This window comes from Mustela lutreola, chromosome 10, assembly GCF_030435805.1.
Source record: "Mustela lutreola isolate mMusLut2 chromosome 10, mMusLut2.pri, whole genome shotgun sequence".
Classification (NCBI taxonomy): domain Eukaryota; kingdom Metazoa; phylum Chordata; class Mammalia; order Carnivora; family Mustelidae; genus Mustela; species Mustela lutreola.
Genome location: NC_081299.1, coordinates 40,819,029 through 40,833,472, shown reverse-complemented (window position 1 = coordinate 40,833,472; position 14,444 = coordinate 40,819,029). Strand labels below are relative to the sequence as shown.

Here is a 14,444-nt window from a genome sequence, read left to right as displayed (position 1 = left end):
TGTTTTTATGTAACCTGCCCTCCTCAACCTTAGCTTATTTGGTGACCTTTATTATTTTAATTAGGAAATTGTTCTTTATATAGATAAAAATGCTTTGTTATGTGGGTCCACAGTATAGATCTTTTGCTTTGTCATTTCTAGGCTAACCTAAATGGATAATAATATTTTATAGAATGATAGTAAGATGGTTAGGAGGAGAGAGATGGTGTAGCTCATTCCTTTCATTTCAAATTTGAACAAACTGAAGCCAAGGAAGGTTAGGCAACTTACTTACCTGTGGTTAACATTGCCTTTAAAAGAGCCACAGCCCAGAATCCAGATCTTCTAACATGTAGTCCCGTGTTCTCAGTTAATTATTGTGTGTAACAAAGTCCTACCCCTTGTTAGGCTTTCTTCCCCACCCCCTCTTTTTTGTAAAAAGATTTATTTATTTATTTATTTATTTATTTATTTATTTGACAGAGGTCTCAAGTAGGCAGAGAGGCAGGCAGAGACAGAGAGGGAGGGAAGCAGGATCCCTGCTGAGCAGAGACCACCCCCCTCCCCCATATGGGGCTTGATCTCAGGCTCCATCTCAGGACCCTGGGATCATGACCTAAGCCGAAGGCAGAGGCTTTAACCCACTGAGCCACCCAGGCGCCCCCTTTCTTCCCCTCATTAATCTCACAGCTGAATACCTACTCCCTCATCTTCAAAAACATGGCTTAATTTCTTACTGCTTTCCAGCCTTTTCTGAACCCTGTCTATATTGTACTCTGCTTCTGTTACAGCAATAGTAACATTTTCCCCTGCATATTTGTTTATGTGTCTGTCTCCCTCAGCAGACTGAGCTTTTTGGACTAGAAACATTTTTTTCTCTCTTATCATTTAGCACAATTCTTATACCAGTGTAGGTACTCAATAAACAGGTAACCCAAAAGAAGGCTGTCTTAGTGGGAATGCTACCAGCTGTGAATATTCTTTTTTTTTTTTTTTTAAGATTTTATTTATTTATTTGACAGAGAGAGAAAGATCACAAGTAGGCAGAAAGGCAGGCAGGCGGGGTAGGGGGAGAGCAGACTCCCTGCTGAACACAGAGCCCGATACAGGGCTCCATCCCAGGACCCTGAGATCATGACCTGAGCTGAAGGCAGAGGCTTAACCCACTGAGCCACCCAGGCGCTCATGAATGAGTATTCTTTAAAATAATTTTCTTCTTTGAGTTTACTTAAAATATTTTTAATAAATGATTTACATACCATAAGATTTATAGGTTTTAAGGATGCAATTCAATGATTTTCAGTAAACTTAGAATTGTTCAAACATCACAATTCAGTTTTAGAACATTTCTGTCACTCCTAAAACACTCCTTGGACCCATTTGTAGTGAGTCCCAGCTTCCGCCCTTAGGTAACTACTCGTCTGCTTTCTCCTTCTGTATGTTTGCCTGTTCTGAGCACTTCATGTAGATGAAATCAGACACTTTGTAGTCTTTTTCTTGAGGTTTTCTTCACAAGCATAATGTTTTTGAGGCTCATCTGTTTTATAGCATGTATCAACACTATTTCATTCTATATTTATAAAGTATTTTGTTTATTCTCTCACTGATTAATGGGCATTTGGAATCTTTGTACTTGTTGGCTATTACAAATAATGCTGCTATGAAAATTTGCATATAATTCTTTGTGTGGACATGTGTTTTCATTTTTGGGGAGTATGGAATAGTTGATTATATTGTGAAGTTATGTTTAAATTTTTTTTTTAACTTTAAATTGCCAAACTGTTGTCCAAAGTCGCTATACCATTTCACATTCCCACTGGCAGTATATGAGGGTTCCAGTTTCTTTCTCCACAACCTTACCAACACTTTATTGTCCACCTAACTAATTTCAGTCATTCTAGTGGGTGTGAAGTGGTATCTCATAGTTTCTAATTTCTACTTTTCTAACAACTAGTAATACTCAGTATCTTTTCATGTGCTTATTACCCATTTGTATATCCTCTTGGATAAAATGTCTGTATAAATCTTTTTCCCATTTAAAAAAAATGTATTGTCTAATTATTATTAAATTACAGAAGTTTTAAAAAATATTTCCTGGCTGTAAGTTCCTTATCAGATATTTGATTTGCAAATAATTTCTCCCAGTATCTGGCTTTTCTCTTTGTTTTTTGAAAGGGAATTTCTTTCAAAGGAAGGAACATAAATGAGAAAAGTAGAAAAGATTCTGCATATTATAAATTATCATTGAGAAAATAAAACAGTGTTTCTGAACAAGGAAAATAATCTCAGCAAACTATACTACGAAGTGTGCCAGATAATATTTGCTATCTGTGGAAGGAATTAATTTATATTCTTGCATCTGATCTCAAACCTCAAGAACAGACATACCAGGGGCACCTGGCTGGCTCAGTCAGTAACACATTTAACTCTTGATCTTGGGGTTGTAAGTTCAAGCCCCACATTGGGTGTAGAATTTATTTAGGAAAGTAAATAAATAAGTAAATAAATCAGCCACAGACACACAAAAAAAGAATAAACATACTGATTTCTTACATTTGACTTAGTGACTTGTGTGTCTTTCCCACAGAGGGCAGTATTTTCCCATGGGCCTATTAAAAGATGAAGATCCAAACTGTGAATTATCCTGAAATTTTAATTGCTCTTTAAAGCTAAACTACAGCTTTTCTGGAAAGAGGTATAACTTAGGGAAATTTTCTGACTTGCCAAATTTTCATTTCTACTTCTTACTTTATATTTATGGTAAGAAAAAGAAAAGAAAAATAAAGAACCTTTGGCTTTAATTCTGTGTATCTTACTTACTCAGTATATACTGTTTTTATACAAATGTTTCTGGCATTGTGATAGTTTATTGCATTTCTCTTGCACAGTTTGTGAAGAACTTGTGTTAGTTGTGTAATTTCTTTTTTCTGTATCCTCCAAGTTTATGCAGAGACTAAGAAAGAAGACAGGCTAAGTGACAGGTGTGTGAGAGGGCCAGGCGCAGAAGGCCCAGTTTGGTTCAAGATTTTATTGTCTCGGGGCGCCTGGGTGGCTCAGTGGATTAAGCCGCTGCCTTCGGCTCAGGTCACGATCTCAGTGTCCTGGGATCGAGCCCTGCATCGGGCTCTTTGCTCAGCGGGAGCCTGCTTCTCTCTCTCTCTCTCTCTGCTTGACTCTCCGCCGACTTGTGATCTCTCTCTCTGTCAAATAAATAAATAAAATCTTTAAAAAAAAAAAAGATTTTATTGTCTCAGAAGTAACTACAAGAAATAGGTTGTCTTGAATAGTACTCTTTGATAAGCAAGTATTTCCACATACTGCTTCATCTATATAATGGTTATTATTTTAGTGTTAAGGTTTCAAATTTTAGACTGTAAAGGTTAGTGGATATTGAAATTATTTTAATGGTCATGATAAAATTTTTTTAAAAAATGAATTAAGACAGGGGTGTTCTGGATTGTTCAGAGCTTTTGAGTCTTTGGTGCTGCTTACTACCAACGTATTGGTTATTTGGGACTCCATGAGCTGACCCAGCTTGACATACTGGTAACTAGAAGTGAATAAACATCATCTTACTGTTCTTCAAATGCATGTGGCCTGAGGTGTTAAGATCATTTTGTGAGCTTCATAGGTTCAGTCAGGGACAAGAAAAAAGTCAGAAGGGCCATGACTGGGAAAATAGGAGGTATTGCACAGCCCTGAAGCAGATGGACAAGAGGGGAGCTTTGCTTCTGGTCCCCACAGAAGACATCTCCCTGGCCAGTATAGTCAGTGATTGTGCCTAACTCAGTGAGAAACACTGCCTTATCCATAAAACCTAAAATTATTTTCTCCTTATAACGTAAAAGTGTTTCATACATGCACATTTTTTTCCCTAATACACATTGCAAGTTTTTCATATATATAAAAAAATTGAGTTAACTGTTGGTAGTAATGGAGTACTACACTATGTATATTTTTAAAATAGAAAGTGAAGGGCGCCTGGGTGGCTCAGTGGGTTGAGCCGCTGCCTTCGGCTCAGGTCATGATCTCAGGGTCCTGGGATCGAGTCCTGCATCAGGCTCTCTGCTCAGCAGGGAGCCTGCTTCCTCCTCTCTCTCTCTCTCTGCCTGCCTCTCTGCCTACTTGTGATCTCTCTCTGTCAAATAAATAAATAAAATCTTTAAAAAAAAATAAAATAGAAAGTGAAAAGTCTGACATTTCTACTTCCTGGAGAAAAACAATATTTGCAGCATGGTATCTTTTTAGAATTCTGTCTGTACATGGATGCACCTCTCTGTGTGCCTGTGCATTCATATGTATTCCTATACAAGTTGTTTTTTGTTTAGAAAAAATAAAGACATACTTTGTATACAAAAAATAAGAATGAAATAAGACAGAAAAAAAAAAGAAAGAAGACAGGATAGGAAAAATGATGGTGCATTACATGGAATAAGGATACATATTACTTCATGAAACTTTTTCACAACTGTATATACATATGTATGTGCATATAAATTACACGTTATAGATGAATGTGTCTATATTGCACATATGTGTTTATGTGTATATATACACACAGAGAGACCTAGCCAAATAAATACATGTATTTACTGGGTTAGGATGTAAAATCTATTTCTTTCCATAAATTAATGTTAAAAAAATGTTTTATAAGCCGCAACTTAATATCACTAGGAATATACAAGGCACATGCTGTGTATTACAGATATGTAGTATTTTGGATTGTTTACTAAATACAGTGCACTGTAATAGATACAAATGCTTACTGATATACATTGTTTAAATTTATATGCACAATACTATGTCCATTTAGTAAACATAAATTAAGCACTATAGTATATACATCATTGTGGTAGATGTTGGCAGTACCAAGTTGATAGCAAAAGTTGTGGTTCCTACCCTCAAAGAGCTCAAGGTCTTTAGCTTTTTAAAAACGGAGTGAATTAGTAGAAAAGAAACAGGGAAACTTAATTGGTACAATAGTGAGAAACGCAGTGTGCTAGGCACTTTTATACACATTGTCCATTATTTATACAAACCTTTACATTTTACAGAGTTCTTTCAGATATATCTTTGCCTCATATAATCATCTGTGGAGAAAGGTCTTACTTTATGGATTAAGAAATAAAGGCTTGAAGATAAGATCTCGACTAGAAGGTGACAGAGATTGACTGACATCTGTTTTCCCAGTTGAATATAGTGTTCTTTTCCCAGGTTATGGCCCTGAAAAGATCTGTGGAGAATTACAGATTCTAAAATGAGCAACTTAAAAACCTTATGCAGAAAATAAGATTAGGGGAACTGAGCCTTGATTTATGAAATGTCCAGAAAATACTTTGTCCTTTATTTAACATGTTTAGAATAGCTTAGATTTTAGAGACCACTCCTAGCTCTCTAGCCCGTTAATAAATAATGCTGGAGCATAGGACAGTAGCTCCTTTTACCTTAGTCTTCACTCCTCTCCTTCCCAATAGAGTTATGGATGGCCTAAATCCTTGTGTTCTCTCCCTGAACTTCCTTTTTTTTTTTTTTTTTACCCCCCAGAGCTTCATCACAAAATCTTCTCTTGTTCTGTTACTTTGCCATCTTTTCCCAGTACCCTGACCCTTTTTCCGGTTATCCGTGAAGGATACCAAGATGTAAATATTTGAATCACAATTCTTGGAGCTTTAAAAAGATGTGCAAAAGCAAATCCATGTATACTGTAATGTCAAGAAGACTTACTGGGATGGATTACTGAAATCTCTCTAAATCGTGCTGCATTCCCAGAGGATTCTCCTTAATGGAAGCAAACTTATCTTTGAGTCTAAGGATGTAGCTCTTTTTATGTTTTGGGTTCTTCTAGTAATAAATTGTGTTTTGTATTTCTACTTTGTGTTGACAGATGCAAATGAAGCTGATGGAAATGAAAGAGCTGGAAAACCATAATAATCAATTAAATTGGTGCAGTAGCCCACACAGCATTCTTATAAATGGTGCTACAGATTATTGCAGCCTTAGCACCAGCAGCAGTGAAACAGCTAACCTTAATGAGCATGCTGACAGCCAAGGCATGTTGGAGTCAGAGCCCATACACCAGGAGTCTCCAGTAAGTCTAATTGTTCTATAACCTTCATAATCAAGTTCAGAAGAAAAAAATTAATTCAGCTCAGAGTTTTTGTTGACATCATACTTAATATAAATATGGAACCTTGCCTCATCTGAGGACAGTTGATTTTTTTCCCCAGAGAGAAAGAGTAGGTACTCTGATCCGATAGTTCTGACACTTTTAACTAGTGTAAAAATGTGATTTTAACCAATCCATTTGTTATAAAGCATGTTTTCAAAACAGTAGCTCGATAGATAGTAACTTTTTAAAACTTTTTTTTTTTTTTAAATATTCTCACCCAATGCTGAAAGTAATTCTTTATCTCCTAATGTTGAATAGATTTATTTACTAGTTACTTAGAGAGCACACAGCAGTGCTGCTGTTATATTGGAGAGCTGCAGAGACAAAAGACTGTAACCCTGCCTTTAAGCAGCATACAGTCTAGCAGTGTAACACTGTGAAGGGCTGTGATAGTCAGGGAGGACAGCTTGGAGGAGCTCAAGATTGTATAGAGAAAGCTTTATAGGTGAGCTTCAGAATAAGAAGTGTTAAGCAAAGAAGAAGGTGATATATTCCTGGCAGAGAAAACAGCATTTGCATAGGTATAAGATGGGAGAATCATGCTGAACAGGGTCATAAGAAGTTCTCAAAGGATATCTTGTGATTGTGCGGGGAGTATTAGTAGGAAATGATGTCCTCTCATAGTGGCTTCCTGCATTATCTCTTAAATAAAATATAGATGTCTGCACCCCATTACAGACTTGCTGAGCTAGAGTTTCTGGGATGGTGCCATGTACCTGTATTTTTACAAAATATTCCGTGGGTGATTATGAGGTGCCCCCTGGATAAAAATGACTACTTTTAGGTCATAAAGGGACAGAGAATAAGAAATTTGGATTCAGGGCGCCTGGGTGGCTCAGTGGGTTAAGCCGCTGCCTTCGGCTCAGGTCATGATCTCAGGGTCCTGGGATCGAGTCCCGCATCGGGCTCTCTGCTCAGCAGGGAGCCTGCTTCCTCCTCTCTCTCTCTGCCTGCCTCTCTGCCTACTTGTGATCTCTCTCTGTCAAATAAATAAATAAAATCTTAAAAAAAAAAAAAGAAAAAAGAAATTTGGATTCATTTTGAAGCATTGGGAGATTTATCTTACTGTGGTGAGTAGCCATTGAAGAATTTTAAGCAAGTTGTGACATAATTGCATTTACCTTTTAGAAAAATATAAAAAATGGATTTGAGAGTAGGACTAGATGCAGGGAGATATGTTAAGAGACTATTGGAATGATCTGTGTGAGATTGTTTTAGCCTAAACTGAAGCAGTAATAGGAGGGATGATGAGAAGAATACAAGTGTGAGAGATACTAAAGACATAATATTAACAGACTTGATTTGTATTTAGGTGTTGCAGTCTTAGATACATTATACACTGTTCTTTTAAATACAAAAAGTTATCCTTCAAGGACATAGTGTGGTATGAAATGAAGATTTCCCCTGCCACTTCTTAAGCCCTATTACCTACTGGTCTAAATCCAGAAAGCAAGGGGAAGCCATTGAAGGATGTTTAAACATAAGAGCCCCAATCAGATATTTTAGATCTATTCCTTTAGCTACTACAAGAAGGACCAGTTGGAAGGGCACATATTGGAGGCAAGAAGGCAGTTAGAAGGTTACTCCGGAGCAGGGTGGTACTGCAAATGGATAATAGTGACAATGAGGAAAGAAAGGAATGGATCTGCGAAGGAAGTAGGAGGTGAACTCAGCAAGACTTGGAGGCTAGCTGGGAAATGACACGAGGGAAGTGGTTAAGTGGTTTTAAGTTTTCTGGCCTGAGTGACTTTGATGCTTAATGGTACTGTTTTCCTAAGAAGGATTTTAAGAGAAGAACTCATTTAATGAATACATTCTGCTTGTCTTCTGTATTTTTAGCAATTTTTTGTTATCCTTTGTCAGTTTCCTCTGCCAAATAGAAAATACATCTTTAGTCCATATAACGTTAATATTTCGTAGGCAAGAAGTAGTCCTGAAATACTGCCTTCTGGTGTGACTGATGATAATGAAATGGCAACTACAGCTGTTCTTGAGAAAGTTTGTCCTGAATTTAATAGTGACAGACATTCAAAAGAGGTAAAAATAATTTTATATGTAAATGTTCTTGTTACAGGTTTTCCTAGATGTTTTAGGCTAAGGAAAGAAAAATGTATTAAGTGAACTTTATGGCTACAGAAATATTTGTTATTTTTTTCAAAGCATGTTATTTTATTTTAAAATGTTACATCTTATAACTGGTTTCTAAAATAATACTTTTTGATTTAAAATTATTTTTAGGGAGATCCATTTAATGTAGAATCAAGTTCACTGACAGATCCTGTTGCAGATACAAACTTGGATTTTTTCCAGTCTGATCCTTTTGTTGGCAGTAAGTACTCTTATTTTTATATTATGGATTTACCAAAAAAAAGTCTTTTTCATGTAACTATATAGGAATTAGGGCTCAGTTTTAAGATCCTACTTGTTAACAGCAAAACTAGAGGGGTGTAGAGATGTGATATGCTTATATTTGCTGGTATTTGTCCTCATCAGGCAACAAACTCCTGGGATGGAGCCCCTGATTAAGAGCATGTTTCTTCTTCAGAATAAGGACCAAAGAAAGGTATTATGGACCAGGAGAGGAGACTAGGTACTCTTAAGTCAACCAGCAATTTTTTACCAGAGTGCCAACACCATGCTTTTAAAACAGTGGAATCTAAAGCAGTTACAACCTAGATCCCTGCCCTTAAGGTGCCTATAGTCTTTTTGAAGAAATAGGAGTTTAGTGAATTGAAATACCTGATGTCAGTGTAAACTATATTAAATACCACTGGTGTCAAAACTCTTTTTGCATTTTATTTATTCCAAATCAGTTTGTGAAACTGATTGTCAGTTTATTACAGTTTTTTTTCTCTCTAAGTTTTTATTTACATTTCAGTCGGTTAACATACAGTATAATATTTGTTTCAGGATTAGAATTTAGTGATTCATCACTTACATACAACACCTGGTGCTTGTCACAAGAAGTGCCCTCCTTAATGTCCATCACCCATTTAATATTCCCCCTACCCCACCTCCCCTCTGATAACCACCAGTTTCTTCTCTGTAGTTAAGTCTGTTTCTTGGTTTGTTGCCTCTTTCTCTTTTCCCCCCAGGATCATTTGTTTTGTTTCTTAAATTCCACATATGAGTGAAATCATGTGGTATTTGTCTTTCTCTGACTTATTTCACTTAGCATAATACACGCTAGTTCCATCCATGTTGTTGGAAATAAGATTTCATGTATATATGTATTTCATATCTGTATATATACATACATATACTGCCTCTTCTGTATCCATTCATCAGTTGATGAATATTTGGTCTGTTTCCATAACTTGGCTATTGTAGATCATGCTGCTGTAAGCATTGAGGTGCATGTATCCCTTCATATTAGTATTTTTGTATTCTTTGGGTAAATTCCTAGTAGTGCAGTTGCTTTATCATAGGGTAGTTCTATTTTTAACTTTTTGAGGAACCTCCATACTGTTTTCCAGAGTAGCTGTACCAGTTTGCTTTCCCACCAGCAGTGCAAGAGAGTTCCCCTTTTCTGCATCCTTGTCAACACCTGTTGTTTCTTGTGTTGTTAATTTTAGCCATTCTGACAGGTGTGAAGCATTATCTCATTGTAGTTTTGATGTGCACTTCCATGATGAGTGATGTTGAACATCTTTTTACATGTCTTTGGGCCATTTCTGTATCTTCTTTGGAAAAATGTCTATTCATGTCTTGCCCACTTTTTTTTTTTTTTTAAGATTTTATTTATTTGAGAGAGAGAGTGATTGAGAGTATTGGCGGGGAGGTGCAGAAGGAGAAGCCAACTCCCTGCTGAGGATGAAGCCCGATGTGGGGCTTGATCCCAGGACCCTGAGATCATGCCATAAGCCAAAGTCAGGTGCTTAACTGATTGAGCCACTCAGGAATCCCTGCCCACTTTTTAATTGGATTATTTGTTTTTTTGGGTGTTGAGTTTTATAAGTTCTTATATATTTTGGATACTAACCCCTTACTGGGTATGTCCTTTGCAAATACCTTTTGTGGAACATCTTTCTATGTCCTTATTGGGCATTTGTATAACTTATGTGGAGAAATGTTCATTCAAAGAACTTGACCATTTTTTATTGTTCCTCTTTTTGTTGACTTATAAAAGTTCTTCATATATTCTGAATCCAAGTCCTTAATCAAATATGTGATTTGCAAATATTTTCTTGTATTTTGCATTGTCTTAATTTTGATGAAGTCCAATTTATCTATATTTTCTTTTGTCACTTGGGCTTTTCATATCATGTCTAAGATCCAAAGTCATGAAGATTTACTCTTAGGTTTTCTTCTAAGAGTTTTATAGTTTTAGCTATTACATTTAGATCTTTGATCTATTTTTGGTTAATTTTGGACTGTGGTATGAGATAGGGGGTCTAGCTTTATTCTTTTGTATGTGGATATCCAGTTGTCCCAGCACCATTTGTTGAAAAGATTATGTTTGACCTATAGAACTGTCTTGGCACTCTTGTCAAAAATTAAATGACCATAAATCTAAGGGTTTATTTCTGAACTCTGTAGTTCTAGAATTATTTTTTGCTTCAATAGGCTGAGTGTGTCTGTTTCTGGAGTAGTGATGGTAATACCCATTTAGAATTCTATGAAGAACAGAGAATTCTGTTAGTAAAATTATTGCTGTTCTGCCTATCTTTTCCCTTCTATTTGTAACCTCAGCTGGTGATCAGGGGGTAAGTATAGTTGGCTCCAGTTGAAATTTGCTTCTTCTGGGATGCCCGGGGTCAGACAGTTAAGCATCTGCCTTTGGCTCAGGTCATGATCCCAGAGTCCTGGGATTGAGCCCCACATCAGGCTCCCTGCTCGGTGGAGCGTCTGCTTCTCCCTCTGCCCCTCTCCCTGCTCGTGCACGCACTCTCTCTCTCACATAAATAAATTAAATCTTAAAAAAAAAAAAGGAGTCATTAGAAGAAAATTGCTTCGTTTGTGAGGTATGTTGATGTTCTGCCTTTACTCTTTATTATTTTAAATGTTTCCTAAAAATGCATGGCATTTAGTGTTTTATCTACTTTGAGGTAGAGCTAACCAAAAAGACTTTGCTTTTAGAAATTTTGCTTCTGTTTAAAGTTACCTTTAAGTAGTGATGTCCCAACAGTAAATATTGTTATTGTGATTTCTGCTTATTTATTTTGTCACAGGTGATCCTTTCAAAGATGATCCTTTTGGAAAAATTGGTATGTATATCATTGAGGTCCAACTTAGCTGTAATTTCATTCTGTTTAATTATAAACTTGTGTTATATTTATAAATGAAGGATCAAAATAAGGTAATTATAGGAAGTAGACTTGCTTTTTATTCAGTTTTTAAACTGATAAAAGTCCCCACTAAAGGTTGTATGTGCCTGGCATTTTCAGAGAGAAATTGGTAGATTCTTGTCAATTTGCTTAATTAACTATTAGCTTTATTATTTAAATTACATTAGTGTTTATATTTTGAAACTTTTAATAACATTTAGACTGATTTTTCCTTGTTAGCCAAGGAGTAGATGAGTATAGTGATCTATACTACTTCAGTGTTTAGAACATTTTGTTTTCCTAAGATTATAGCATATGAATGGGGGGAAGGAAACATCTTAAAGAATTACTAAATCTCAAGCTTGATAAGATATTCTTTACCTGGTCTTGTGTACCATTTGTTATGCTTCTCAAACCTGTTCCAAAATAAGTTTATTAGGGGAGAGACTATCTTTTCACAAAATCACAAAGGAATTTGTGATTTCTCTTCCCCTAAAATCAGAATCACTAGTTTAAGGGAATTATTTCAACCTAGCATACAAGTAATCTTTGTGTAATAAGTATTAGAATTATTGATTTGCTTTGGGTGAATGATGAGCAAGTAGGAAAAAGAATATTAATTAAAGCTGTTTTAGGTACAACTGTTTTTTTATGGTCAATAATCGCAATGCCAAATACCTAATTTAGATTCTGCAGAAGTTCAAAATGTCTTTTAATTAAGGCAGTTATTATACCTTCAGGTGATAGGAAATTTAGTGTAGTAGTTTTCAGTCTTTCATATATGTGCTGTATTTTCTTAGATCCATTTGGAGGTGATCCTTTCAAAGGTTCAGATCCATTTGCATCTGACTGTTTCTTCAAGCAGTCTTCTGCTGACCCTTTTGCCACTTCAAGTACTGACCCTTTCAGTGCAGCCAGCAATAGCAGTAATACTTCGGTAAGTAGGAGGGTTAAAAACTGTTACATGGATAACAGTCATCCTAGGTGAGTTTCTTGAAATATACAGTAATGAAAGGATCCTCTTTTAGATTACTTTTGATGGGCTATGTGAAAATGTCAGTCTCATCCAGTCCATCCAGTTTTTGGTTCAGACTGGCATTTCACAGCTTTATCTGCCCTTGTAATTAGCTGGACTAGCTTAATTTCATCTAAAAATCAAGTCCATCCTTAATAAGGATAAAATATTATCCAATTGACATATATAAAATAAATGGTTCGAAATCCATTAACCAGTCTTTAAAGCTTTTTAGAAATGTTTGCTATACATTACTGAAATAATGAAAATCAACCTAAAAATAGCATTGATGTTTTAGAAAGATAAAATCACTTATAGACGCGGGGCGCCTGGGTGGCTCAGTGGGTTAAGCCGCTGCCTTCGGCTCAGGTCATGATCTCAGGGTCCTGGGATCGAGTCCCGCATCGGGCTCTCTGCTCAGCAGGGGGCCTGTTTCCCTTTCTCTCTCTCTGCCTGCCTCTCTGCCTACTTGTGATCTCTCTCTGTCAAATAAATAAATAAAATCTTTTAAAAAAAATCACTTATAGACACATTTTATATATATTTAATAACACATGCATGTTAATCTTGTAGAGAAATACAAATTCCTACTAAATGTCAGACTCTCTTTTGTGATCTTCACAACCTTGCAAAGTAGGTATTGGTAGCCCTGTTTTAACAATAAGAACACTGGGACTTGGAAGTAACAAAGGTTATACAGCTAAGTGCTTTATCGTCTGGAGGCTTTAAAAGAAAATATATTGTGGAAATTTAAACATACCCCAAATAGAGTAATATAATGAGATATTTTAAGAAACCTCCATGTAAGGATGTCTGGATGGCTCAGTTGGTTAAGCAACTGCCTTCCTCTCAGGTCATGATCCCAGGGTCTTGGTATTGAGTCCCGCATGGGGCTCCTTGCTCAGCGGGGAGGCTGCTTCTCCCTCTTCCTGTTCTGCCTTCTCTGCCTGCCGCTGCCCCTGCTTGGGCTCTCTCTCTTTCTCTCTAAAAAAGAAATAAAATCTTAAAAAAAGAAAGAAAGAAAGAAAGAAACCTCCATGTATCCGTCACCCAATTTCAATAATTATGAATGGTTTTAGAATTTGTTTTATTTTTTATTTAGAGGCTTATTTTTTAATTAACACATAATGTATTATTTGCCTCAGGGGTACAGGTCTGGTGAATCATCAGTCTTACACAACTGACAGGGCTCACCATAGCACATACCCTCCCCAGTGTCCATAACCCAGCCACGCTATCCCTCCTTTCCCCAGCCCCTAGCAACCTTCAGTTTGTTTACTGAGATTAAGAGTCTCTTACTGTTTGTCTCCCTCCACAGCCCCATCTTGTTTCATTTTTTCCCTCCCTGCCCCCCTGCCCTGCCTTTCGAATTCCTCATATCAGAGAGATCATAGATAATTGTCTTTTAGAGGATTATTTTGTTAAGCAGGATGTTTCACCCAGACAAGAAAAATTGATGGAGCAATTTGAAGCAAAAATTTTGTCTTCTAATTCTCTTAGATTAAGAATACTCCATTAAAAGATGGGGCACCGGGGTGGCTCAGTGGGTTAAAACCTCTACCTTCTGCTCAGGTCATGATCCCGGGGTCCTGGGATTGAGTCCTACATTGGGCTCTCTGCTCATCGAGGAGCCTGCTTCCTCCTCTCTCTCTCTGCCTGCTGCTCCGCCTACTCGTGATATCTCTTTCTGACAAATAAATAAAATCTTAAAAAAAAATACTCCCTTAAAAGAATAATTGATTCTTTTAAAGTTAATAAATTCTGATATTCTTTAATTGCTTTCCTACTGTGCTCAGTAAAGAGCTATTTGGCCAACAGCTGGTATTTTCCATTGATATACAGAGGCAAGTGCCTCTGTAACTGAATATTTGTGGTTTCCACAGGCTACTGGATACTCTGTTTTCCTACGCTTAGTTTGCAGCGTGGACCCATTTGCCAAATTCTTCTAAAATTGTCTGCAACCTGAATTTTTTTCCTGTACCTTATTCTAGTCTCTCATTCTCCACTTTTATCT

At 36.6% G+C, this 14,444-nt stretch overlaps 1 protein-coding gene across 4 annotated transcripts in view; it reads left to right on the top strand.

The window, feature by feature from the left end:
• The window catches only part of EPS15 (epidermal growth factor receptor pathway substrate 15), a 144,486-nt gene that overhangs the window by 103,817 nt on the left and 26,225 nt on the right, over nt 1–14,444 (top strand). For all 4 annotated transcript variants that reach the window (XM_059138093.1, XM_059138092.1, XM_059138091.1 and 1 more), the window contains 5 exons: nt 5,864–6,067; nt 8,069–8,185; nt 8,387–8,477; nt 11,320–11,355; nt 12,216–12,352. In XM_059138093.1, coding sequence (XP_058994076.1) covers nt 5,864–6,067; nt 8,069–8,185; nt 8,387–8,477; nt 11,320–11,355; nt 12,216–12,352 — 585 coding nt within the window. The remainder of the gene's footprint in view (nt 1–5,863; nt 6,068–8,068; nt 8,186–8,386; nt 8,478–11,319; nt 11,356–12,215; nt 12,353–14,444) is intronic.